The 26899-nt window shown below is 48.5% G+C and overlaps 2 protein-coding genes across 5 annotated transcripts in view; one reads left to right on the top strand and one right to left on the bottom strand.

Annotated features, from left to right (window-relative positions):
- Positions 1-3906, top strand: part of LOC121590165 — a 5986-nt gene extending 2080 nt beyond the window's left edge. The window contains exon 2 of the mRNA XM_041909598.1: positions 2975-3906. Coding sequence (XP_041765532.1) covers positions 2975-3537 — 563 coding nt within the window. The 3' untranslated portion in view covers positions 3538-3906. The remainder of the gene's footprint in view (positions 1-2974) is intronic.
- On the bottom strand, positions 3622-26899 carry LOC121590163 (autophagy-related protein 2 homolog A). Of its 4 annotated transcripts, none has more exons than XM_041909594.1 (10): positions 26453-26899; positions 24444-25901; positions 12060-12462; positions 11287-11389; positions 8641-11220; positions 8343-8563; positions 4880-8257; positions 4649-4803; positions 4423-4569; positions 3622-4342 (listed from the first exon to the last, which is right to left on the bottom strand). In XM_041909594.1, exons 2-10 carry the CDS (start codon positions 24609-24611, stop codon positions 4112-4114), a joined length of 7386 nt encoding a protein of 2461 aa, XP_041765528.1. In that variant the 5' UTR covers positions 24612-25901; positions 26453-26899; the 3' UTR covers positions 3622-4111. The 4 variants fall into 4 exon arrangements, with proteins under 4 accessions (XP_041765528.1, XP_041765526.1, XP_041765529.1 ...); XM_041909592.1 differs by having other exon boundaries at positions 26522-26899; XM_041909595.1 differs by having other exon boundaries at positions 26733-26899.

Raw genomic sequence — 26899 nt, 5'->3', positions numbered from 1 at the left:
TATTACACGGTCATACTGTGGGACTATAATGTACAGGAGTCTTAGATGTATTAGTGCCACGCAGCAGAATCTAGCCAGTGTGTGCTAGCCAGTATGTAGATGGGACGCGATCTAGATGGGAAACGAACCTGTTCAGTCTAGTAGTAGCAGGCACTTCTATAGAATAGACCACTGAGCTGACTTCTATGCTGGGCTGAGTCTGTTCAACGAGACTAAACGGGCTTAAGGGAACAAAATCGAAACGCTTTCTCTCTCTTTAGTTGTATTCGTCTGTTCGACATGGTGCTTTTGCTCCTTGGGAAGAATTTTTAAATTGTTAAGTAACATAAAGCAACTGACTGGCTGATGATTGATAGTGACTTTGGTTCTTGTTAACTCTTTCGTCACTTACCGTAATGCATGAATCGTATGCATGATATTTAATGTACTTTAAGGCTATACCTTTTTTCGTTCCGGATATATCGTTATCTGGGTCTGTCCCGACAGTCACAGGTTCTATCCTCATACTAACTTAAATATTCTGCTACATGAATATACAGCTACAGCAATATGTTATAGAGACAAACAACATCAATAGTGAGCTCTTAGACCGGGATAACACCGAGTAAAGTTGATATACCAAATAAGAAAAAAGAAGAAGTTATCATCTCCTTCAGTGCCACCGGTGCCGGAACCGGCCATGTTAGTGAGTAAATTTGTGTATCGCAAAGGTCATGTTTTAGCAACAATGTCTTAATGGTAACGATCGCAACTTTCTCTGAACTGAAGAGATTGGTGATCAAAATGGCGCCAAGAGGTGCAACTTAAAAGAACCTAACTTTGGGAAGGTCTTACTACCATGGCGTTACATAACTACCTTTAAACATCAAACGTTGTGTGCTTCCACCAACGGAATTTATCTTATCTTATTCTTCAGTGGTGCCACGAAAGTCGTACAACAATATTATTTTTGCCCGTCCGTAATGGGCCATAAAGTTTTACAACAACCAATTGCACTAATGCTGCTATCACGAGACTTGTCAAACGACCATTCGCTGTAACTTTAACGCGCCCACAAATCGACGCAACAGGGGGATGGGGATGTGCAGTCGAATTAATTTAGCACGATGCAAAAAAGAAGCATCTAGATTAAACTTCGATCGGTTCATCGAAGCCCAACAAATAAGAAACTGGAAAAGGATAGTCGCCACCTTTTGCATGGCCAATAAATTACCCGCGCAGAGCAACACACTTTCTACAAAAAGAAGGAACGAACTCAAACAATAATAACAGGAATATTAACCCGGAACTATCGTAAAGCAATGACCTTTTTCCGGTTGATAATGAGGAAAGGTGAAAACAACTCACTTAGTCCACTTTTTTGGTTGGTGTCGTGTACGGAGAGTCTCCTCCAAGGTGCGAAACGTTAATGCGTGGGATTTTAGGCGGTATCGGACACACACACGCCGGCATCGGACTGTAGTACAAGGAGAGCAAGAAGTCGATGTTTTGTATGCAGTTAGCATCTTCTAGGGGGTTTTTGCAAGAGATAGCACGAGCCCGTGCAGTATGGACATTTTTGGATCGCGTTGATGGCGTGTGTGGCTTTGTGACGACAATTTGCTTCCCGTACTTTCTACTCTGCCTGCTTGTGGATATTTATTTTTGGTTTCCCAAGGTTAGTGTGTGGGTGTTTCGGTCAAGGTTTTTGGATTTTTTATCATTGCTAAACGGTTGATTCGTGGTAGTAGTCAACAGAACTTGTAGAAGTGTGTTACCTAAAGTACTAGAAATAATTTAAGTGAATCTTTTTTTACATAATTTAAAATATGCAATGCTTTACGAAGAGAGGGGTTAGGCGGGGCAATTATAATTGTGGCGAAGAAGAAAATGTCATTATTATACAACACGTTCCATGAAATCATATAACACACTCACATTTAATGACAACTAGTGATGGGTAAATGCCATTTTTTTCCGGAGTTGGGTCGATCCGACTCCGGTACCCATCGGAGTCGCTCGGGAAAAACTCTGGACTCATCGACTCCGAATTTGGATCAGTCCGGATCTGTCCGGATGGGTCTAGAAGCTTTCCAATGAGTGTCTGCTCGAGTCCGGGCAAGTAGTTTCGGTTGGCGGTGCAAAAACAGTAAGGCTATATTAATTTTAACTGAATTTATGGGAAGCATGCGGGTTGTACTAGGAAAAATGATGTTTTGATCCTATGGAAAAGGTAAATATTAATGCAAGGAAGACATTTTTCACGCTGTATCGTACATATTCGATCCATTATTTGAAAGTTAATGAACTCATCAAGAATTATCTAAACGACAATGGACACACATTTTGGGAATTACCAATTACAACGGCTACCTACTCTCCCGGACTTTCATTCAGAATCATTCATTCAGACCCATCCGGACTCATCCGGACTCACCCGAAATGATCCGGACTGATCCGGACAGACCCGGACTAATCCGAACTGATTCGCAGTCAAATTCGATTATGATCCGGAGTCGGAGTCATATTTTGCGCACCAAAGTCGGAGTTGATCCATGACTTCGCTCCGAACTACCCAAAACTGATGACAACACTTTTAGGTGCTCTGCCAACATTGTTCTTTTTTTTATTATTTACATGCTTTACTACTTAGAGAGATTTGGTAGTATCGCAAGTAACGCAACCGGGGATAATCAAGTTTTTGATGCTTCTTCTGTACGCTCCAGATTATGTGGAATTGAACCACATCCGTTCGTTGCTAGAACCATCCATGCTAGTTGTTGTACTAAATAGTGACGAACTTTATGAATTTAAACCTCCTCTTATTCAAAAACCTCATCGACTTGTTTTGTAGCGAACAATAAAACATTTAAAATTTAACATTTAGATTGTGTTTAATCTCCGATAAAATCATTAGTCAAACAAAATGTACACCTCATTTACCTGATTTGTAACCGGTTGTGGTTATTTTTTTCTCTCTCTTTTCTGCACTCAGTAAAAATTCTACAATCACCCGTCGTACAGCAGTTGATTCTTCCACGACCTTTGGTAGCGGCCGATCCGACCGTTGTTGCCGACGAACCGTCATCGGGACCGTCTTCGATGAGCATGAGCATGATGATGAAAGATCCCGTCAAACCATCGCAGACAAACGACGACGCCGCCGCCGCCGCTAAAATGGGTTCGAAAGACAGCAAGCAGGCGCAAAACAGTGCCCGCGATGAAGTAGTCCGGACGAAGTTCCTGATACCACGCACCCGATCCTTGCCGGGCTGTCCACTGTGCGATGCGTCGGTATATAGCTACTGCGACGAGAAGGTGTACCACGACGCGTGCTGCTGCGGTTCCATCAACGGTGCGGCCCCGTTCGGTGGAGCCGGAGGCGGAGGTTTCGGAGGGTTCGGTGGCTTCGGTCGACAGGGGTTCGGTGGACCGGGTGGCTTTGGTGGTCCGGGCGGCGGTAGTGGCTGCGGGTACCAAGGCTGTGGATTCCTTTACGCCAACTCCTGCTATGAACATCAGCTGATAGTGAACTGTTGCTGTAATTCGCCATACTAGATAGAGCTTAGGCAGGTGGCTCGAACTGTGAGTTGTACTTTTCGGATAGTCTTCGGTTTAGAGCAGTTTATCGATAAGACAGTGTTCTGTTTACATCTTAAACTTTATGGATCTTCTTGTTTCCATTTTAATGGTTGTTTTTTTTAACTTTGCCGACATCCTTATCCTAGTTTTAGCATCACTTAGTTCTTATGGGGTTAGTTTAAGTTTCGTTTCGTCGAGTACACGAAAAAGTGACAAAAATATTGTGAATCCTGGAAGATTCTTATTTATACAGCTGCCTTAGCTTAGAGTTAAGGGTTCTTGCCACCCTATTTATCAGAGACAGAGAGAGAGAGAATGTTGACATGTTGAACAAGACACACGTACTTAGAGCTAAAGGACCGAAATAAAAATATAGACGATCGTCGGATCGCGCTCACTCTCTATGGAACACATTCTGCTTTGTTTAGACTATATAAAAAAAGCTCACGCACATACACATACAAAAAAAAATTAGATTCGCTTCGATAGCGAACTTCGGTCACTCTGCCCGCTTTCCAGTTTAAACCACACGCACACAGCATTCACAGCATTACTCTACATCGTCTTTATACTTTTCGCGCGCTTCGGCACGCGCATCCGGCACGAGCTGGTTCTTGACACCGCCGAGCACGTTGCTGGTGGCTTGGGTGGCCAACACGATGGGTTGCACTACGATCGGCGGTATTTGGCGCATCACCGCCCCGACGGCCCCGGTGTAACCCTTCTGATCGTGCTCGAGAGCGGTGATCTCTACCAGGTTGTGTGCCGTTTCCGTAATACCCTGTTGAGATGTGAAACGGGCAATGAATGGCGTTATGAAAGTGTTCCTGTTCTAGTTCCGTCGTTTTTTGCTGTACCTACCTCTCGTACTATCTGTATGGCATTGGACATTCCTTCGCGAATATCCTGCGGTGGGTGCAGACGCTTCCGCTTGCCCTTGCGGTTGCCTCTACCTCGACGAATCGATGGTCCGGGCGAAATCATGTCGTATGCCGTTTCGGCCGTTATCTGAAAATAGAAAAACAAAATTAATGCGTGCTGGTTCCGGGTCGTCGTGTTTTTTTTTTTGCGCGTTTCCCCACATTACCTGCAGTAAATGTATGATGCGGGTGGTAATCTCCAACGCTGCCAGTGCGGTGCGGGCCGTGAAACTTTGTGCCCCACGTTGCAATCCACGCACGATTCGGCCATCCTTCTGATACTGCTCGATTGGCAGCCAGAACAAATCCCAAATACCTTGAACTACAACGAAGGAAAAATAAATAATAAACACATTCTGACGACTCATGATTCCCTTCCCCGCTAGAGGGTTACTTACACAGCTGCACCAACGAGTACATCGGCCCAAAGCCACCGATAATCTTCGGCAGCTGATGCTTTTTAATGTCCTGTAGCCACTCCTGTAGCAGGAAGTTTAGCAACCGGTCCACTCCCAGCAAACCGTGGCGGTAGGAGATTTTCTTCAGCCGTATCTCCGAACATTGCAGCTGACCCAGGCCCATCAGCAGCCCCGCCAGCGAGCCGTGCGACAGCTCCATCCGCTTGCCGTGGTAGTCGATGCGGATCGGCACGTCCGGGCTGAAGATGACATTGCGGAAGTAAATCGGTGCCGAATCGCCGGCCTCACTGTACGCGCTGCTTTCCTGCGTGTCCTTGTGCTTTTCTTCCTCCTCGATCAGCAGCATCAGGTTCTCCGACACCATCTTCTTCGCCTGCAGCTCCTGGACCGCATCGGGGACAGATTCGACCGTCATCACCGGCGGCTGGTGGGCGGGCGTGGTTTGCTGCGAGGAACGTCCCACCGCCGCTGCTGGGCCGGCCGGCACGGTCGCTTCGTGGATGTCGCCCCCACCACCGAGCTGGTTGAAGAAGGTGATCAAAAACAGCAACGAGTCCTGGTCGATGTTCAGCCTTATGGGCAGCACCGACACACGCAGGCAGCATTCCTGCGCCGGCAGGGCCGGATTCGGGCGCATGTGGAGCGCCTTTATGACCACCATGTGGTTCGTGCTCTGTTTGCTCGTTGGGCGGCTCGGCAGCTTCGGGTGGTACAGGAACTTCTTGATGTTCGACACGGCCAGCCCGTCCACGATCTCCAGCTCGTTGATCAGCAGCACCTGTCGGGACGCTTCCTTCGTGCTGGATGGGTACGTTTCGTGCGAAAACTGTACCTTGCTGATATGGATTTCCATCGTCACGTCGTGCTTACGGTCGGGGCCACCGCGCGTTTTCCAGGTTAGCTTCGCCAAAGCGGCACTGGCTGGCCCGACGAAGCTGACCGACGGTGAACCCTTCGAGTAGCTGACGCCCGATTTGTACGCCTCGGACATCGGCAGGGCAGTGGGCAGATGGACGGGACCACCGCCCGCGGCCATGGTTGTCTGTTTTTCCGCCCTGCCAGTTCCGCACACGGCCGCTGACGGTTGCTTCGCCTTGCGCCGCCGGTCCTCTTTGGTGAGGAAATCTCGACCACCGTAAATGTGCCAGGTGACGGTCATCTCGCAAATGGTGTAGCGTTCGACCGCATTCGGGAAATCCTCGGGCGCTTTCAGCAGATCCGGCTTGCCGCTCGGTATGCTGAAATGGTTGTCCACGATGCGGATCGGGTCTTCCGACACCGGTACCTCCTGGTTGTGATCGTCCCGATGCGGTCGCTCCTCGTCGGCAATGATGCAAAAATCATCGTCAGTGTCCGAGCTGATTTTGCGCTGGGGGAAATGAGACACGCCACTGCCCCCGGCAGACTCGGCGCGGTGTTGATTGAGTTTGTTAACGTCGCCGAGCTCCTTCGTCACCTGCGGCAGCGCCTCCACGCCCGTGTCGTCATCATCATCGTCTCCCAAGCCATAATTGATAGGTGGCTGGCCAAGCACCGATCTTTCAAAGTTCATCAGCTCGCGCATATTCACACTTGCATTATCATCATCCACATCCGCTCTGGAAGGATTCGAATGCTGCTGCTGCTGCTGCCGGTCATGCTGGCGCAGATAGTGATCGTCGTCATGGTAGGACGACGGTATGCTCGAACCATCGTCGATGCTCAACGAATCATCGTCCGAACCGAAGCGTCGCTTGTTGCTGTTACTGTCCGAGACGGTCGATTCCTTCCCTTCCTTGAGTAGCCGCTCCCGTTCGTCGGGGAAGAAGAACATCTCTACTCCTGCACCGCCACCACGACCGCCACCGAGCAATGCATCGTCCCCTGCTCCGTCGCCACTCGACGTGCTTTCAATGTACAAGCTTTCCTCCATCGCATCGGCCATCAGCGTATTGACGTGCTGTTGCTGCTTCGGCGTGACGACCGAGGCGCTCGAGGGCGGACGTACCGGCAGCAACTCGCCCTCCGGTTCGCCACCCATCGGAAGCCCTTGCAGACCGCCAATATCCTTCTGCTTTTCAAATGATCCGACACCGAGCGCAGCTGCTTCCGAGCTTCCGCCCATCGAACCGCCCACCGGGACTTCCGCATCCATGTCGCCGTCCGGCAGCAGCAGATCTCCTTCCGCCGCCAGGTAGCCAATCAGCTGGGCCAACGCACGGGCAGAGTCTGCGCACGTGCGCACGTGCACATCGTTGATGGCAGTGCGCAAATCAAACTTGGGGAATTTTACCGTCACTCGTTCGTTTAGCATAAGTGAAATCTCGAACAGCCCAACCTCGACCACGCACACCAGCTCGTTAGATGGTAGGACGGTGATTTTGCTACTGTTTTGCGCCACCTGATAGCCACTGGCGGACGATTCCTTTCCACCGGACGATGCCGCCGCAGCTGTTTGTTGCGGCGCTAGACTGAGCGTAACGTCCTCGGCGATAAAATTCAGCGTTAGTCCACTGCTGGTCGTAGTAATGTTGCTGCTGATCATGAACGAACCAACCGTTATGACGGCCCGGTACGGGAAGTACAGTGGCCGATAGTCGATCGCGCAGTCCCACAAGTGCAGATGCATCTCGGTGACCACACCAAGCGGCACGTAGCCCTGCACCGGGTAGTCCACGACGTCGAGCATATCGAGCAGCTGCGTTAGCCAGGCGTGCTGCGGCAGCGTGGAATGGTGCCGCAGCGTGGTCAGCTGTATGCCGGCCGCCATCCGAATGCGCTTGATCGCCAAATCGGGCACGGACTTGATCTGAATGGCGAGCGAAATCATGTCCCGGTTCGCACAGCCACGCTGCTCGTGGAGGGTTAGATTCTTCGGCGTTGGGTACAGGGTGCTCAGCAAATACGACGGCAGCACACTGTTGATCAAGCGCAAGGGCGGATTGTTGGACGGTGTCGGAATCAGCCCGCAGTGATAGAATTCGGCCGACTTGGCCTGAATGCACAGGTAGCCGAGATTGGCGTTGCCATGGAACCCGCTCACAGAGAACACGTAGCCCGAGCTCAATCGAATCACAAACTCCCCGAACTGGCCGGGAATGACGTGCTTCTGGGCGTCGCGTACGGGTGCAAACATCGTCAGCACACCCTGCCCAATGTTCAGTCGGAATGCGACGGTGTTGGCATTACGATCGGCACCACCGCCAGCCGACGATGCTAGCTTGCCGCCATGGGAGGTGCTGCGGTGTGAGTGGGAGGACGATTTGCGCCCAGTTCCGCCGCCATCGAGGTTGGAGCTGCGCGTGCGATCATACACCGAGTAGAAAATGCCATCAGAGTCGGATTCCGATTCAGAATTTGTGGCCGACGAGCTGGAATCTGCAAAATGTATTTAAACAAATATTATGAAGTGAAGCTTATCTCTTCTTTTAGCAGCTAGAATTTGGATTCCCCAATACATTACCTAGTTGGATTCCGCTTTGGCACATTGTGTAGGGCATGTAGATCGAGTCCATCATGCCCATGCCAGTAAGATTGATCTCTGGTTCGCGAAATGAAACACGAGCAGTGCTCTGTGCGTTCAGCTGTGCCTCCGCCGCAGCCGTTGCCGATGGAGCGCTAGGTTCCCAGAGCAGCAGATCCGTGCTGATGCGATTGTAGATCACTTCGTACAGATGTTTCGACCTGCAAACCGCAAGCAAACGGTGTGTTAGTACCATCCGCATAGTTTTAAATCGTGTAGCGCAAATCAGAAAACCTACTTCAACTGCAGACTAACAACGGGAAGATCCAGGCGAATCTGCAATTTCGAACGTTTCATCGCGCACGTACAGAACGTGTTCATTTCGTCCGTGTCCCCGGGCAGCGTGAGCGTCTCCGGAGTGTCCGAAACTCCCGAAGTGGATGTCTTCGAATGGGGCGTATCGCTCTCCCGGCATACGCGTTTCGCGCTGAATGGCGTATCCTCCTTGCACCGGCCGGTAGTGACGCCGATACTCTCGCCCGACGTTGGATCACTGTCACTCTCTTCGTAGCTGCGATGGTGTCCCGTGCCGCCCGCTGCTTTCGATGCGTGCGGTTTCGTAGTCGAACTACACTTGGGACTCTTTTCCGGGGCGCATTGCACCGACTCTTCCAGTGCTTTTTGCAACGCGGTCTCGCTAGGGATTTCGATTATTATTCGCGGGTACTCGACCGCCGGGACCTGCCCGGGTGCGGCATTCTCTTGCATCACAGTTTTGCCTATATTTACACCACCACTAGAGCCAGTCCCGGCGCCCTTCGGTTCCGCCTCGTAGTAAAACAGCTTAATTTCGTTCGCCGAAATATCGTACACAGGATGCGGACTCAAAGCAATGCCCGTGCGCACCATTTCCAGCTTCAGCAGAAGAAAGTCGGGCCGGACGTTGCGCCGCCACCAGGGTACTCGTTGCGGATCGTGGATGGGCCGTAGGTCCGGTATGGGGAACCGCAACCGGAAGTCGACCGACAGCGACTCAAGCTGCAGATCGGTTTTAGCCTCGAGCTTGGAAGCGCGACCACTGGCAGTCCCCGGACTGCTTGGCGATGGGACAACCGGTGAAGAGCCTCCCGCATTGTGGTAGTAGGACGCGAACGGAGACTGATAGAGCAGCGCGCTCAATCGATCCAGGATGGTAATGTCAAACTCCGTCAGGAACGGAGCCATCATGATGTGAATTTTCGTACGGGGAGGCGAAAACCGTTTACCGCTCGTGCCACGCAAAGCGTTGCAACTTTGCTCGAAGCTGATGTTAATTTCGGGCCGCTTCGGTAGCGAGGAGCTGCTCGGGCGCTGTTCACGGTAAAACTCCACCAGCGGCACCGAAACCTCCAACAGTACCTCACGCAGATCCGCTCGGGCAATTGAAATCGAAAAGCGCAGCAACGATCCACAGCGATTCCGCTGCTCATCGCCCTCCAGAATGAGCGGTGCGAGAAGCAATCGCAGATGGTTACAGTCACAACCACTGTCCAGCACCAGTCCGGCATTGTTGATGTCGTTAGTGCCAATCCCGAGGCCCAGGTTACCGATGGAGCGGAAGAACCGATCAGCCTTCGTCTGCAACTGCTGCACGCTCGTTTCGGAGAGAGGCGATTGCATCGTATCTAGCTGGCTGCTTTCCAGCAGCACATCTTCGTGCAGTAGAACCAATGCAAGGGCGGCCACGCGCACATTGAACTTGGAAATGTCAGCGTTTGCGTCGGGATCGATCATGCGCCTCCGGCTGGCGGCCGACGTTGCCGTCGTCCTCGACGCCGTACTGCTGGACGTGAACGAGCTGGTCATCGAGCTCGTGGATGAAATGATTGATTCAGAGTACTCCTCGCCGTCGTCGCCCCGGTATGCGTCCCGCTGCAAAAACTCGGCCTGCTCCTCGATCATCGTCTGCATGGGATCGGCAAGCGACCAGCCCTGATTGATGCCGATTCCGCCGCCCATGCGGGTCATATTTTGCTGATACTCTAACTCTGCTGCAGAGGACGCCACCTCCTGTCGCTTGCCACCGGACGCCTTCGGCCCGGCCGACTGGAGGGGTGGCGGCTCTTCGTTGCCGCCCAAGAAACTATCACAAACCAATACCAGCGAGTGTAGCTGGCGCGGTGTCAGAAACAACTGAATCGAGCCCACCGACAATTCGAGCTCCACGTTCGGGCCAGGCAAATTGTCCGCCTGCTTCATCTTTAGCCGGATCTCCTGCTTGGAGGTGATCTTACCGACAATAATCTCGCCGGAGCGATACATCCGCAGGCCCGAATCGCCCAGCTCATCCTCGCTGCTCTCGGGGCCCTCTTCCTCTTCGCTCGGGTCCGTTTCCCGATCCGTGCCGCTGCTGTTGCTACGCCTATAAAACCCGGCCCCCGCGTCACGGCCAATCGGAGGGCTACTATTATCACATGCGCTTGTTGTGTTGCTATAGCTAAAGTATCCATCCCCATCGATGCCACCGCCGGGGGGCGAACCGCTGCCACCTTCCGACATGTGTGAGATCGTGCTACGGAACTGTTCACTGTCGATCATGCTTGCAGCATACTCCGGTACCGACGGATCCGCCGCCCCCGCAAACTGCTGCTGGCGACGACGCATGCGCGGATTGTCTATCCGGAACTCTTCGGTGTAGAATGTGATGCCTTCGATGGTAATGTGATGGGTGGCGTGTGTCGCAATTAGGAACGATTTCTCTTGCTGTTGCTGCCGGCCGCCCCCACTGCCGCCTGTGACCGTGTGGTCGGACACATCCGAACCGGACGACGACGACGATGCCGATGTTTTGGGGGCACGGTCCGGCGGATCATTACCAGCTTCATTCTGGTAATCGATACTGCAAGCAGACAAAAACGCTCATTAGTAACAACAAACACTGTTGTAGGGAAGTTGTACAGCTTACCTTTTGATTTTCACTATCACAGCTACCCCTCGGTCACCCTCGGGTGACAGATACTCTATTCTTACTTCGGTGTCAAACAATTTTGCCTTAATCCTATTTAGCACTGTAAATGAGATGTTGAGATGTATTAAATAGAGTAATCTATTGATGATGGATAACGTTTAAATTTCGACGCAGTCAATACATAAGGTGAGATATCTTAAGTGCATCTATATATCTGAGACCGCAAGCGTAAGGGATGGCAAAGAAACCCAGCCTAGTTCTCACTCGGTCTACGCGTGTTTCGCCACATTATAGACAATAATGCACACACGCACACACACAGCCACATCTGAGATAACGTAAATAAAAACAGCGCCAACAAAAATGCCCCAGGCCCAGTTCCCTAAGAACTTTCAACTTATCGCGCTCCACACTCACACCTCTTTTCACGAGCAAGTATGTAAAGAATACAGCTAGCGCAACAAAGTAAAAGATAGCCCCCCGTCCAATCTAATCATCACCGACTTTGCCCGTTGCGCACTGTTAAAATAGGTCAAACTGAACATGTGCGCTAAGCGGCTTGCGTTGTGTGCTGTGTACTTCCTCAACGTGGGGAGTACGATCAAGGTAGCGTTGGCTTTGCATTGAACCTTTGGAACAAAATTACACCAAAATTAGGGCCTCCGAACGAAGATGTTTGTGGTCAACTTTGCATCCCGCAAGCAGTTACACATAGCATTGACCTCTTTAAACATTTGCATTCCGAATTACCGTGACAATGAATAGCTTACCGTTGTCAATGATTTGTGCAAAGTTTTCCAACCCTTCCATGGCACTCGGGGGTAATTGTTGTCCAGATGCACCGCTGCCACTGACTCCTCCTCCTCCTCCTCCTCCTCCTCGACCACCGTGGGTCGAGTAGCCGTCTGCTATGCTTCCGCCGGTACTTTCCCGTTCCAGATACTCCTGTGCCAGCTGCATCGAGCTGGACATTGAGGACCACATCGATTCCAGCATCGAGGTGCCATCGGTTGGGCGGGCCTTCGGTCGCAGGCTTATCATTAGGTTGGACACCTCGATCGAGCTGTCCTTGGCGAGGAGCGATTCGTACGGAACGTTCACCGTCACCGAGCCAATGTGGCCCCCGGTAACCTCGATGCCCCATCCTTGCGCTTCGCAGAGTTCATTTAAGGCCTGAAATAAAAGTAAAAACAATTGACAGGGGTGCATGTGTTATAAATGAACAAGATATCGTAGTGAATTACTGCCGTTACTGTCGATGCTGATTAAATGCCCAACTGCCCCAATCTTGCGCACAAGGACAAACAACGTTTTCGGGTCAACAAACGCTAAGCCGTTCGGGGACTCCAAAGTCCACCGTCAACCGCCCAAATGCCAACAGTGAACATTGGTTGAAGGTTACAGCTTCATCTGCGCTAACGATAACAACAACAGAAAAGCAACAATTTGCACCCACATAGTGCTGATGCTTTTGGCGCTGTGGCGCGTTTCTAGAAACAAAAATGAATACGCTGGCCATCCACACACACACATGTTTGAAATGGAAACAAATGTGTTCCGCGTTCCGTCCCCGTGGAGAGCTCAGGGTCAGCAAAGAGTTTTCAAGCGATGAATACTCGGCACGGTAGCGTGGGGGAAGTGACGACGGTCTTTAAACCGATAGAAGGTGTGTTGAATGTGAATTCAAAAGTAGTGATTCTCGCTTGAGTTCTGTAGCGTTGTGACCAGCGCCACACAGTACTGCGCGACGGAGGAACACTTCCGTAGCACGTGGAGCAAGGCAGGAAGCAGTGTGTGCTCCCTTCGCCACGATTTGAGCATCTCGGCCAGAGACGCCACGGCTAATCGCTTGCGTTTTGTTTGGAGAGCACGTTTTGCTCGGTCGCTATAGACTGCTGCCACGTGGTGCGTGCGTGCAAACATCGTAGTACGCGCGCGAGATCGCCACACAGATGAATCTTTTGTGTGTGGGTCGTCGGTCGTCGGTCGGTTCAACGAGTTTGATCTATACAGATGTGTAAAGTTAGCAACGCAGGAATAGTGCTAGCGTGACATGCAATGTGGGACACGCCAATCATTATTGCGCTAGGGTTTTATTTTTTGTATTGAGTTTTCATAACAATCTTTCGCTTTCTCTTTGTTTTGCAGCGTAATTTATGTTGTTTGTATTTTTTGCTACCGAATTTTTAACGTTAATTCCACGTGGTGGACTAGATCATAATACTAACATCATCATCGAACATGACTCGTATCTCTACAGTGTGGTGAACCTCCTCTCCCTAGGTGAGAATACAGGGTTTTCCAAGCTATTTTCGAGTGTAAACATTGTTTTTCACCGCGTGCAAGAAGTTATTACACATCAATCTGATATTTCATTTTCATCATAGTATTTTTTTTCAGCATGACTTTCAACACTTCTACGATCAACGGGCGATATAATCTCGCTACAAAACCCAGTGAAAAAACGATGCCAACAGACAGTTGAAGAGTTGAAAATCATAATGAAGATATTAAAAATGATTATGATGCAAATGAAATATCAAAGTGATGTGGAATAAGATTTTGCACGCAGTGAAAAACAATGTTTAGTGATTTGGAAAACCCTGTAAGGTGTGTTCGTGTCAACACTCTAGCTACCGATTATACTGTAACTAGACTTAGACTAGACGAGAACTGAGCGAACGAGCGAACGGCCCTACAGTCGTTCCGCAGGAAAACGTTTCAGCCAAGGCACAAGGAAGCAACGAAGACCCTGCCTTCATCTTCACTAACAATGCTGAACATCCAACAGGACGGACGGGTATATCGTTTGTGGTACAGGACGGTGCCTGAGGAAACACAACACATACAACAGTGTGCGCGTGCGTGTGTGTGTGTCTTTTTATTTAACAAGCCCTTAGATCACGCTTTTTTGTGTCAATTGGGCAATCCGTACTTGAGTATACAAAGTTGGTAATTGCCTTGCGAGTGAAGGTCTGCAGTCAAGTAACGCTTCTTATGAAATCACCGAACGGGGAAATGTGTAGCACTTGAAATGTATACTTTACACAAAGTAATAAGCTGTATCATTGTATAATTCCAATATCAGATTTTTTTTTATTTCGTTACATTTTTGAAGTAAATAAACACACATTACAGTAAATGGTAAAACAAAACCACCACGACACATCGAACATACTGATCTACAAAAACACATTACCGGGAGGGAACAATCAACCAACCCCACTCGGAATTGTCATAAAGCAACCCTCCCAAGAACATGCCGTGCCAACACCCTGCTCAATCCCACCAACCCTTCCCATGCGTCCCCAACGCACCCCTTACACGTGAGCGAACCAAAGCTCGTGGCATATTAATCACAACCGTTACTGCAGAGAGACAATTCTACGCGTTTGCATAACAATTACAGTGACGTTTCCTCCTCCGCATCACGGTCCGTCCGTGGCCAACCGGAATCCCTCTATCTCTTGCACGCCGCTTTGTACTTTTTGGCATTATTAATTTAAATTCTATCGATAGATGGATGATGGTCGGTGTGTTTTCTAGTTCGGGGGGCACTAACAAACAAAACGGTTGCCAAATGGATGTGCATCGGTCTTCAATGTAGAACCGAATTCAGTTTATTAGGTGGCAGGGTTAAACCGGGCCAACGTTGTGTCGTTAGCATTATAATGAGATTCTTTAGCAAATCAATGCGCCTGCTGCAAGGCAAGCAAGGTGTGGAATAATAACAAGCAAGCGAATCGATTGGACAAACCACTAAGAATCGAAATTTTAAGTCTTTCTAATCGGCTAATGTTAAAATGGGTACGTGATTTGCTTTGCAAAGTGTGTAAAGGCGATGTTTGTTCAAAGAGTTTTTGCAAAGCACTCGACACTGTGATAAGAGGCACACCGCTCATTCGTATGCTTTTGTGAAAAGCTCTAACACATCAGTGTACAGCAGAAAAATGCTTTTCTTTTCCATTCCATTGAACAAAATCACATGTCCCCGAGTGAACGTGAGAGACGACGCTTTCTACTAGCGCACTACTAGCCCAATGGCACATCGATTGGGCAAGGTCAGTTGGTTCGATGTGCCAATTTTTCGGGCAGTTTTTATTTCATTCTTTGCTTGCCTACGACACACCACAACATCCGGAAAACCCATCGTACAGTTTGCTGCTTCTCTTTTCGGGAAGATAAAGAAGAAGAAGCTGTAACAAATGTATTGCGAATGATGAAAGAAGTTAGCTGATGGAAAAACGATAGAAGAAACAAAAACCCCTAACATAATAAAAGCAAACATTTCGGAAGGAAATAAAACGCAAGTGCTGTTTGCCTGTATCTTTAAATGGTCCTACTCTCACCCAACCCACCGCACCCGTTCCGACGGTTGAGAGGTTTGGGTTAGTCATGGTCATGGAAAATGGAGTTGCGTGCGGGTACGTACGTAGAACGCGGCCGACGGGGGCACCAATTTCCGCTCCCAAGGTTAATGTCGGTGGGACAGGAAAATGTCGACACGCAAATTCCGTGTGTTCATACGAGCAAACTTCCATTTTTCTGCTGCTTAGGCGTGTTGTTCCAGGAGGAAGACACGTCATCCATTCACAACTCCATCCCAACTTGTATTTACAAAAAACATGGTTTTGCGCAGAACGCATTTACCGAAGCCAAAGGGAGTCGCAATCAAAAGGGGTACGCATCGCATTAGTGTCGCATGCGTGTCTAAGCGCGAGCTATCGGGACGGAAATTTGAACGCAAATAATATTCAACCTTTTCAAGCGGGCGCACACTAACAACGCGTGTCTTTTAGCGTCCACTTGCACAGAGCATTTCGCGCACCAGCCGCGCGGATGCGAGAAGTGAAGTGAATTTGCGTCGCAGTCGAGAGAACTGATGACTTTTCCACGGTTGCGCCGCGCTCTTACAAGGTTTTCGTTCCATTTTTGGACTGGCCGCAAAGAACCGGACCAGCCTGCTGTCGGTTACTACCGCCCCCCGATGGTTACACACTCACATTCGCGCCGGTTTACACCCCTACCAGTGCCAACACACTGCTCACAAACTCACTGCTACTGTCAAGCCGTGTACGTGGACGTAAACACACACACACAGTGGCAAGCAAAAACATGCCAGTTTCCCAGGTTCAAGGAGCTGCTGTAGGCAAAAGACTGTTCGACGCACAAGCACCGCCCGCCTTACGGCCGTCATCCGATCCGCAACAGCGGCGGGCAAGACGTCGCCGACCCGGACCATGGCAAAGCGAGGAGTCCGCTCTCATCGAGCGACCGTTGTTAACGGCTGTTTGCTGCAATCAGCTGTTAATGAAGCGCACGCGCTTACCTCCCTCTCGCGTGTACGATGTACGGTTGTGTGTGGCACTGTACCGTGGGGGTCGGTCTCTGTGTGAGAGTGTATGTGTGTGTATATCGGTGGAACACTACAAGCGCGCGATCGCGATCACACACGCGGCGCAACCTTCAACTTGGTGGCGCTGGGTTTTGCATGTTTGAGCTGCATCAGGAAGCCTTTAAGGCACCTCCAAACATGGTTATCAATCGAAGGCATGGTAACTCATCTGCAATTACTTCTTGTTTACGATGGGATCCTTGACCTTGCGGTGAAACAAACTGGTGCAAGAAGACGTGTACCATATTTTGAGTAGTTTCGTTGCACTAACATAAATCCAAACGTGTCAAGTGCGACATAGACTTCCCAAAGTCTCACGAGCTTGAAAACGACAAGCTGACTACAAGCTAGAACTAATCGAAACGGCAGTAGTGGAAGTGTTGCGACTGTTTTGCTGCAATTTGTTATGACCTTTTAGCTGCGTCGACTCTACTTAAGGTGGCTGCGCAATCGACCACTAACGGTCGGTAGTAAACAATAACGGTTTATAGCGTGATTTATGTCATACCCCACATACACGATCAAACGCTTCCACACAGAACGTAGCTGTAAGGAATATGCCAGTAAAACAAACGTCAAGACAGCTTGAAACATCTCCAACTGCTTAAAACCCTTCAATAATCGATTGCAATTGTTGATGCAAAGCATGATATGCGTGAGTTTGTATCTCCACTTCAAGTCTGCTCCCTTCGCTGTGACAAGCATTTGTGGTCCCGGGTGTCGGTCTCGATATCCAACACAACAGCGCGCAGCGAAAGGGAGATCGGGAAGTGAAAGCCTCGATAACATGAGGTGTATGATTAGTTTCCTTTGTTCGGATAACCTCGCACACACACACAGTACAGCTTCATACTCCTCTAAGCAACTCATTGCACTTTTCCTTTGCCAGCGTTGGCCTAACGGAAGTGGAAGAAACTTCTTTCCAAGTGTAGTGTGACTGGCGTCAAATGGTGAATGCCAGCACCACAGTTGGCACCGTTCAGTCTGCACAGCTGGGAGACGCAACGATGGCGAACGAACGTTAAACGCATCCAAGGGCTTGTCCATAATGTTCACGAAGCGCTATGGACGGGAGAAGAAATGTAATACATTTCTGCTGTAAAATTAATCGAGCAGCAAAAAGACTCGTGCTGGAATGTAATGTAATGTAGGAGTAAACCGACATTTAAAAAAAAACATCTGTGGAATCACGTGGAATAGGGGAAAACAACCTTTAAAGCATTGAAGATTTATCTCATTTCTACAATTATTTTTTTGTCCTATTATTATTAATATGAATTTTAAATAATGATAATTTTACTCCACGAACTACAACCACCAAACGCTGACTTAATTTTTAAGGCGCTTTTTTCACCCCCTAACTTGCAAATCAAGCTGAATAAAGCGCATCGACCACAGTCGCCCGAACGAACGGCTGCTACCAGTACCACAATTTGCCCCTTGGTCCCATCACCCATCCCGACTGACGTGGCATAAAACATCCCTGGATCTAACCGATTGTCCGTGACACGCGCGTACGACAAAAGCATCAAATCAGTGAAATAGAAACGAAAAAAGGGAGTCCAGAGCATTTCCCAGAGCAAGCAGGGAGGAGCAAGCAGACAGTGAGAGTAACCGTGACAGATAACGACTATGATGCTGGGTCTATTGGGTCTCGCGGGGCAAATTGTTGACGGCTCGGACACTACTTCGACACATGTGTGGCTGGGCTGTGTTGTTCAGTATCACATCCAACGAAGTAGGGTAGTAGGGTAGGTGTTGGATGGCTTTTCAACTCCGTATCACTGCCAGACGGTCGGGCTTTCGAGAGGCTTTGTTAGTAAACACAGTCCGGCGGAGTGTGGCAAGGAGTGATCTGTTGCATTTGCAGGCGCTTTGATAGGGATGGATGATCCGCCGGTCGTGTGGGTAGCCGCGAGGAGTTCGAGGAGAGTAATACAAAGTGTTAAGATGGTGGTACACAAAAAAGCGATATTAATTAAACCACTCTGTCAGCAGAAGTAATTTGCTTTGTCAAATTCGCTCGAAAATGGATTGATTTATCACGACTCATGAATGGTGCCCTCCCCCCTCCGTCTCCCATCAAACTGGTAATGAATTTGACCCCCAGACAGGGACGAACCATTCGCAGCACATTAATGTGATTGGCAAGCAGTCGATGAACAAGAAAGCAATGTGGATAGACAAGTTTACTGCACTTGATTACGGTGACTTGTGTACACGGCTTATTCGAGAGTGGGTTTAAATTTTATTTATTAAATTAAGCTACAGCCAAATAATAAATAATTTATGAACCTTGAAGAATAACAGAGCTACAATTTGAAAAATAATACAAATGCATAAAATAATGGAGCGAATTTACCAAATTTATATATGTGAAGAGTAGCTAAGATCAACCAGCACGAACTAGCCAGTAAAAAAAAAGATTTTTTAATTGTATGAGCAAAAATGGAAATTAAATGCATCCGGCAACGCTTCAACAATATCCAGACGCATTTATTAATGACCTCGGTGCGTCTCTTGCTGACAACTTTTTGGAAGACGGGAATCGTTGCCCAACTTCCTTTGTGCAGAAATAAACGAACAAACACATACCCATACACAGGATAATTATTTCTTTTTTTTTGCAAAACAACAAAAAACACATGCACTCACTGTGTAAACGATGCGCTTCATCTATGCTGTGTGAATGCTCTCTTCCTGCATTACCTATTCCTTCACACACAAACGGGGGCGAACGAACGCCTTCCCCGTGGTAAGCGAGGTCTCGGAGGGGAAAAAACAAAGAGAGCCCTCCGACCATAATAGCATCAGACAGAAGACGGGAGGAAGAAATAATAGCAAACACTGAACTTTGTTTTGTTTCTGGCTCTCTCATGAGTCATCCTCAGTGAAAGACTCGGCAAATTGCACTTTATTTTATGATGCACAACCGAGATAAAAAGGGCAATGTGGAGGGAAATTTGCAAAACTTTAATATTATAAATCGTATAAATGAAGGCTGTCTTTTTAAGAATTTTATTAGCTATCCAATCAAACACCTTCAATGGATATGGTTTTTTCGGGATTTACTTTACTTTACACTAAATCACAAAACCAGTGTGAAGAATACGCCGCCACTGCCCGTCCTTTCAAGCGAGAACTATCCAAACAAAGACTCCTCAAAAGACGAACGGCACGGTTGTGATAAAGAACGGGTATCGATGCATGACGCGTGGTGTGTAGATTTTGACGGTCAACAGTGAGGAGTTGAGGAATCACTACCAACGCCGTGGATTAACCTTTCCGGCCATAGATTGACGGTGTCATGTACCGCGCAGACGACGGCAATGACCGAACGTATGGTCGCGGGCAGGATGGTCTGCGATTATCAATCGAATCGGTGGGGAAGGGAGGAGAGCACACCGGCTACATCAGATAGCGAGAAAAGGATGTAAAGCAAACGTTTGCTAAAATCTACCCATCAACCTCAACATCGGGGAAACGGGACAACAGAGAAGGGACACAACGCAGCTCGAAGGAATCGTCTGGATGAATGGGTAAACGAACAAAGAGAAGTTGGACAGAAGGAACAAGTTCAAACGAGACTAAACGAGCGCGGGACTGTGTGTTGGAGAGCCAATAGTTCAGCCACCAGCCCATGTACCATCCCCCCTAGCAGTCTGGGAAGGGGAGGGAGGTTTGATACTGTCTCATTTTCCACACCGGAACTGTGGGCAAAAAAGCGCGGACTGTGCCAGGCGCAAACACGACGACGGGTGTTATTTAGGAAGACGAGCCGGAAACACCTGAACTCACATGACCCTGCCCGCAATCTTGACACGACTGGCACGCGTCTGGGTCGAGGCAAAGGAAGTGGCAGCATGGTTAGGAAACGATATTGGTGTTTTGGATTCGAGATATTGACGTTTTACGAGCAACAGCAGAGCGAATTGGAATTTGCAGGGAAAATATACAAAGAATACATGATGCAGAATGAGGTTTGCGATTGGATACCTCTCTCTCTTTCTACGAACGAGGGATGATTTGATTTACACGATACTCACAAAGCTAAACAAATGAAAAGCACAAAACTAAACTACCCTCCGCGAATAAGGTGAATAGTGTACAATTTAATGATACAATCATTCCTCCTCGTGCGAAATAGAAAGTTCAAACGCATTTGTTAGTTTTATTATGTGCACACCAATGTTCAATTAAACTATCGAGTGCTTTATTGCTCACTTAGTGTTGGGGCAATCGGTCAGCAGCTGCGTGACGAGACAAACATTCAATAAAACAACAATCAACAACCCGATGTTCGATAGCGCTTAGCGATAAAACCAAAGCTGAAACCCAATAGCAATAATTTTGAGGGTGAGATCAGCATCAACTTTCATGATGGAGTTTAAAGCGGACAGGGACCCCGACACACCAAGCATGGACAAAAAAATCAACCCCAAATCATATTCATCAACGCCACTCCTTCCATTGGCCGCGGCTAAGAGAGAGAAGATCTTTGAACCGGTTTCAATCAGCCGACGTTCCACAACCATCATCCCTATCATTCCCCTCCCCGGGGATTTAATGGGCCGAGCACAGTTAGCGTTTGATCGAGTTGCGTGTAGAGTTCTTCTTGCGATTGCTTCTTGGAGTGGCGAAACAGCACAACATACAAACAGAACAGAAAAGCAGCCGCGAATTGACGACGACATGTGGAAACGAGCAGACTTTGCTTAGGACCTGTTGGACAAACATTTGCACCACTACCATATGACTCATACACCCGACCCCGTGCAAATTAAAAATATACGCGAACACAAGATTTTCGTACATTTTAGGGTCTAAGGGAAGTGTTACTGAATGCGTGCGATTAATAAACAGTAACTTTAACAACAAACCTCGACTTCGATACACATTAAAAGGGATACTGGTACTGGATATCTTACCATAACAACTTCCTTGCACATACCAACAGCTATCATTATATATCATTGGGCATGAGAGAAACACACAAAAGCGCAACAATAATTCCAATACTTGAGGAGGTGCAATACAAACAAAAAAAAAACACAAACCATTTGCTGATTCTTGTGCCCTTCGCTCAAGGCAACAAGACAAAACCAACACTTGCTCAGCGGTATCTCTCTTTCGAAGGAAAACTATGCAAAAACCACCCTTCTACCACTGGCAACATAAGAGTATCGCAAAATACGGAAATTGTTGCAGGAAAAACAAACCTTCGATGCATGATAAACGGTCGAGCGTAACAACGCAAAAGCAACAAAAGCTTATCTTTGAAATAAAAAAAAGAAGCATCAGCAACAAAGCAATCCCACCAGCTACGTATACCACTTCATAGAACGGAGGCAGAAGGAGGAAGGGGTCTAATCATTGAAGCGTTTCATCTTAAAGTGTCTGATCCCCCCCCCCACACACACACACACACGTATCGGTGCGTAGGTTGGGACAGTTCTGAACACTAAAAGCCAGACACATATTAGTATCATCCAACGCAGCAGCAGGGGGCGGCCCCGTGGTACAGTCGTCACCTCGTACGACTCAATAACATGCCTGTCATGGGTTCAAACCTAGAATGGATCCTCTCCCAATGGCAACGATTGACTACCCCGGCTGTGTGTGGTAATGAATTAAGTCTCGTAATCATGTATTGTATAGGACGGGGCATGTCCGCATAGGACGACGTTTCGCCAAATAGAAGAAGAACGCAGCAGCAATAGCAATAAATGTTGTATAAAAAATACACTGCTATGTTGTTTATTGAACTACTCGAATTGTTTTGTGAAGGGAATCGATTCCACTTCCTCATATATTGCCAATTTTTCGCACATTCATAACTTGCCACCGGGAAGTCTTTCACGGAATGACTTTGCGCCTCTTGAATCCGCTGCAGCCTCTTGCATTTGCTGCGCTGCACAAGAATGTCACGGCGCCATCGGAGGGGCGCGCAGCCAGCCGGGTAACGCGCAATTGACACTCGTCGGAAACACATTCTCCTTCCCGACGCAACCCACCACCACCGCCACCACCAGGGCAACACACACCTTAACGACTTCTCATCAGTTGCAACAACCGCAGTTACACTCAAACACAACCCGCCCCGGTCCCCCGGAGAATGCGGGCAGGGATTTGTTGCCGTGACCATAAACAACTGGCAGACATCTTTCGGCCAAATCAAAACAAAACTTCACTTGATGCAGTAGCAGCTGGGGAGTGTGCATTGGGGCTTGTTCAGCTTGCACCGATTGTGCTGTTGTCAGCGAGCTGGGGCGAGAACGGTACTTATACACACACACACCAGAAAAATACATCTTCCTCAAAGGTAAGGTGCACTCAACGGCCGCGTGACGAAATATGTCGCCGCGTCTCTGTCTAGGTGGTGGTGGGGGTAGCGCGGACCCCAGTTCCTACCGCACCCCTTGGGCACTATTTATAGCTGTTTCCTCCCACCGACTGGCGGCCGGGTTGCAAGCCCTTGCGAATTCGGAATCGAGTTGACCGATGATCTCCACCACTCGGCCGCACACTCAAGTTGTGGAGAGAACAGCTCTAAAATTATAATACGCTTCTCCTACTCTTCACGGCTGCCTGTCGGCCTCTTGCCGACGACATACAGTGACGACTAATCAAAGACGTATTGCATTCCAATTTTACATAGGAATGTTAGAAAGCTATACAATGAAGCAAACGACTCACTACGTCGCAGATTCGCCAACAGACGACAGGCAAAAGGGTGCGCTGTGGTGTGTTTTATTCCCAGACAGTGCCTGATAAACAAGGCACGGGATCGGGCTGATATCGGCAGTCCATTTTATTGCCATGCCCAGAGAGCTCGTTCCATAGTTTGTTTGATTTACGAAAAAGTGGGAAGCAATAGTTCACATACATTACTTGTTACTATATTCCTGGCTTCGGTATCAAACAGCTCATCATTCACAGCTGCGCACAACTTCATCCATCACCTGCACTACAGTTTTATTCATTATCATTGATCCAAATGGACCTAACGATAAAGAATACGAAAAAACAACGGAAAAGGCAAACAATCTGACAGTCGTCACACGCGTGTCGTCCCTGCACGGAACACTGCGCGTTTGTTTACGCAAATGAAACAAAGAAAACAAGTAGACGGAAAACAACACAACGCAATTGCGAAATGGCCCAACCAGCACCCCGGCCTAGTCAGCAGGCAAGTGTGCATCATTTGGGGGCTTGTTTGTGTTGCCTCCAGCCTGAGAATGTGGTGTATCTGTTCTTGGACACTGCTATTGCCATTCCACGAGATGGTGTTTTAATGATGATTTGATTGGATTTCGTTTCAATACGTTGAAGGCGTTCTTATTCGACGTTTTCATCTAATCAATTCGCCACTTCTTATCGCTCCGCGTATCAAAACAAGACCATTTTCCTTTGTAGGTCAATGGCGACGCCGTTGGCATATATCGAGAGGGGGGATGTTATTTGGTTTGGTTCTGTTTGTTGCTGTGTTATTTTGAACAATTCAGTCCGGACCAGACAGTGAAAACAACAACATACAAAAATAAGACAAAATACAGATCGCTCTATTCTTTTGGATACTCTGACACTACTACAAGTACAATCATTATATCATCGATCGTCATTAAATAACGGCCATGCGTCCAATCTTAACAACATTGACATTTCCCAACCGACACTTCCCAAGGAACGGCAAAAATAAAAATAAAAAAGGCAAAATAGGTGTAAAAGGCAAAATAGGGAGGGTTAATTCTGTTCTCACCTGGCAGTACAGTGTGACGTTGTGCACGGTTCCGGTGCCATTGTAAAAGTCAACGTTCAGCTGATCGAGCGTCAGCTTCTCCTCCAGAAACCGGCCCAGATAGCGCTGGAGCAGAAAGCGGCAAATCTTCTTCTTGATCACGTCCGACCACGGCGCATACCAGGGCATGATGACGCAGAAAGATACGGACGATGGTGCTGTTGCTGCTGGTCCGTGGCTGATCCGCCGCCGATCCGGCTATCAGATGACGGAAATACGATCGACGACTGGGTTGATCAGCAAGGAGCAAGCCGCCGCTGGGGGAGGGGGGAAAACCGCAACAAAAAACTGCGCGCCACTCTGCGAACTACGGCCCTCCCAAAACCGTGGTAGGGCAAAGCAATTCGTCACTCCTGGGGACACGTTGTACACGCTAGAACACGTTTCGTGTGTGGGGCGTTGTTTTCGGCTGTCCGCGTGTGTGCCCTCCTTTCCTCCCGGTTTCTGCGCTGTGTCAATGTCCAGCTATTTCTGCAGGTGCTGCGTACTCTTTCCGAGCGCGATTTAAAATGCCTGCTCCCCACTTGCGCTACACTTTAGTCACAGAAACTAGAAAAACTGGGGTACACCACCACACCACCACAGAGCTAGCGCTAACACAGAAATTAATGCTATTCCAACAAAGGGACACCACCATACAACACTACGGAATAAGCACGGAGTATGAACACTTCTCGCGATGAGATCACTTCTTCTTCTTCTTGTTCTTCTTCGTTTGCTTGTGCTCCTGACCCGTGGAGGGTGGCTTTAGGGGAAGGTTTCCGTTCGCAACTTGTATCGACAAGTTTGTGCTGGAAGTTCGTTCAATCGTTTCCTTATCTTCGCAGTTTTACCTACGACGGCGCGGGTGTGTGTGTGTGTGTGCGGAAGTATGGATCACTTTTGAATGCAGGTGAAGGGTTGTCCTGTCCGTTCCCAGTCGGCTAGGAACGTTGCAGTTTTAATAACACACACACCCCAGCTACGGCTACAAAGGCTGCCCCGAATCAGCGGCGGCGGCGGCAGCAGTGAACGTCGGGATCACCAGCGGAGAGACTCTGCTTCTAACGGCTGGTTACTGTGATCTGCCTGCGATGCTGCTACTGGTGCTGCTGCTAGCCCTGCTTGCATGTGTATTGGTTCCTTCGAATCTCTTCCGTTTCTTTCTCGCTCTGCCCTACATGGAGCAATGGAGCGTGGTTCAGGCCCTCTCTGTTCTGCGCCCGCTGCGTATGGCGATTTCTTTGTTCACGCTCTCAGACACCCGCGCACACCGTACCGTACGTTCTCTTTACCACCAGCTGTTCGCTCACTAAACACAACAGAGCACCATGCGCGATCTGTCAAAACCTCCACCGACAATTCCGGGCGTTTTTTCACGCCAACCACTCCACAGAAAAGTAGACAAATTTTGGATATTTGTTTTGCGAGAAAATATCCCTGTAAAAGAAAAGATAAAAAAATATATGAAAAGAGCAATAGAAGAGTTTTCAAAAGTGATAGTTTCCCAATCATTAAAACAAACTACGTTCTATTTAGCTCCAATGCACAAAAGAATACTGCAAACAGAAGAAAAAAAAAACACAGCATTCTTTCTCGCTCCTGTTGTAGGAATTACACGCACTGCTCCGGAGTTCCGGACACCCTTTCCCTTACACACAACACACAACATCAACACAACAACATCATTTCAACACACCAACGTAGCTCGTACATGCACACCGTTGCATGTGTGCGTGAAAGCGACCAGTAACATCGGTTTCGTCGTAGTTTCTGTTTCGCTCGTTTCGATGAAAACAACCCCGTCGCGGGCACACACTCCCACCCCTTGCAAACTGCTCTCTATGTACACTACGACGGAATGGCCCCCAGGAAGAAATGCAGAGACTACTTTGTTAGGCTGCTAACAGCCATGGCATCGTAGTCCAGTTTGGACAGGCCCATTTTTTCATCCACCACGCATCAATCGCTAAAACGCAAAATACACTTACACACAAACTCACGGCATCCGATGCGAATTCTGGGCAGTTTTGTTAAACTGAATTGGACGATTTCCTTACCTTGGGGAAGTTTCACCACAAAGCACCAGCCCCGTGTATCACTTTTTGCTCACTACTGTTTACTCACACCTCTTTCCAAATGCACTCAATTTGCGTCTGTATATATCGACCACCTCTCGCCACCTCGCACCAGCGCCCTGGGTGTCCCCGTGCGTTATTAAACTTATTATTATATTTACGTAATTAGCAAAGCGTACGGTAGCGTACGCACCTCAATCGTGGCGAGCTTTGGCTGCTTTTGCTTGATTCTTTTCTTGTCCCGTTGCACTGTCGCGATTGGCCATGCGGGACTGGCAAATCATACTTTTTGCGTTGTTTCTTTCTTCGATGGACGTTGCTTTGCTGCGCTTTTCTGCGAACTGCTTTGTTTACCACAGG

The sequence above is a fragment of the Anopheles merus genome, chromosome 2R, assembly GCF_017562075.2.
Source record: "Anopheles merus strain MAF chromosome 2R, AmerM5.1, whole genome shotgun sequence".
Classification (NCBI taxonomy): domain Eukaryota; kingdom Metazoa; phylum Arthropoda; class Insecta; order Diptera; family Culicidae; genus Anopheles; species Anopheles merus.
Note: the sequence above shows the minus strand (reverse complement) of the source record. Positions and strands in the feature narration are given on the sequence as shown.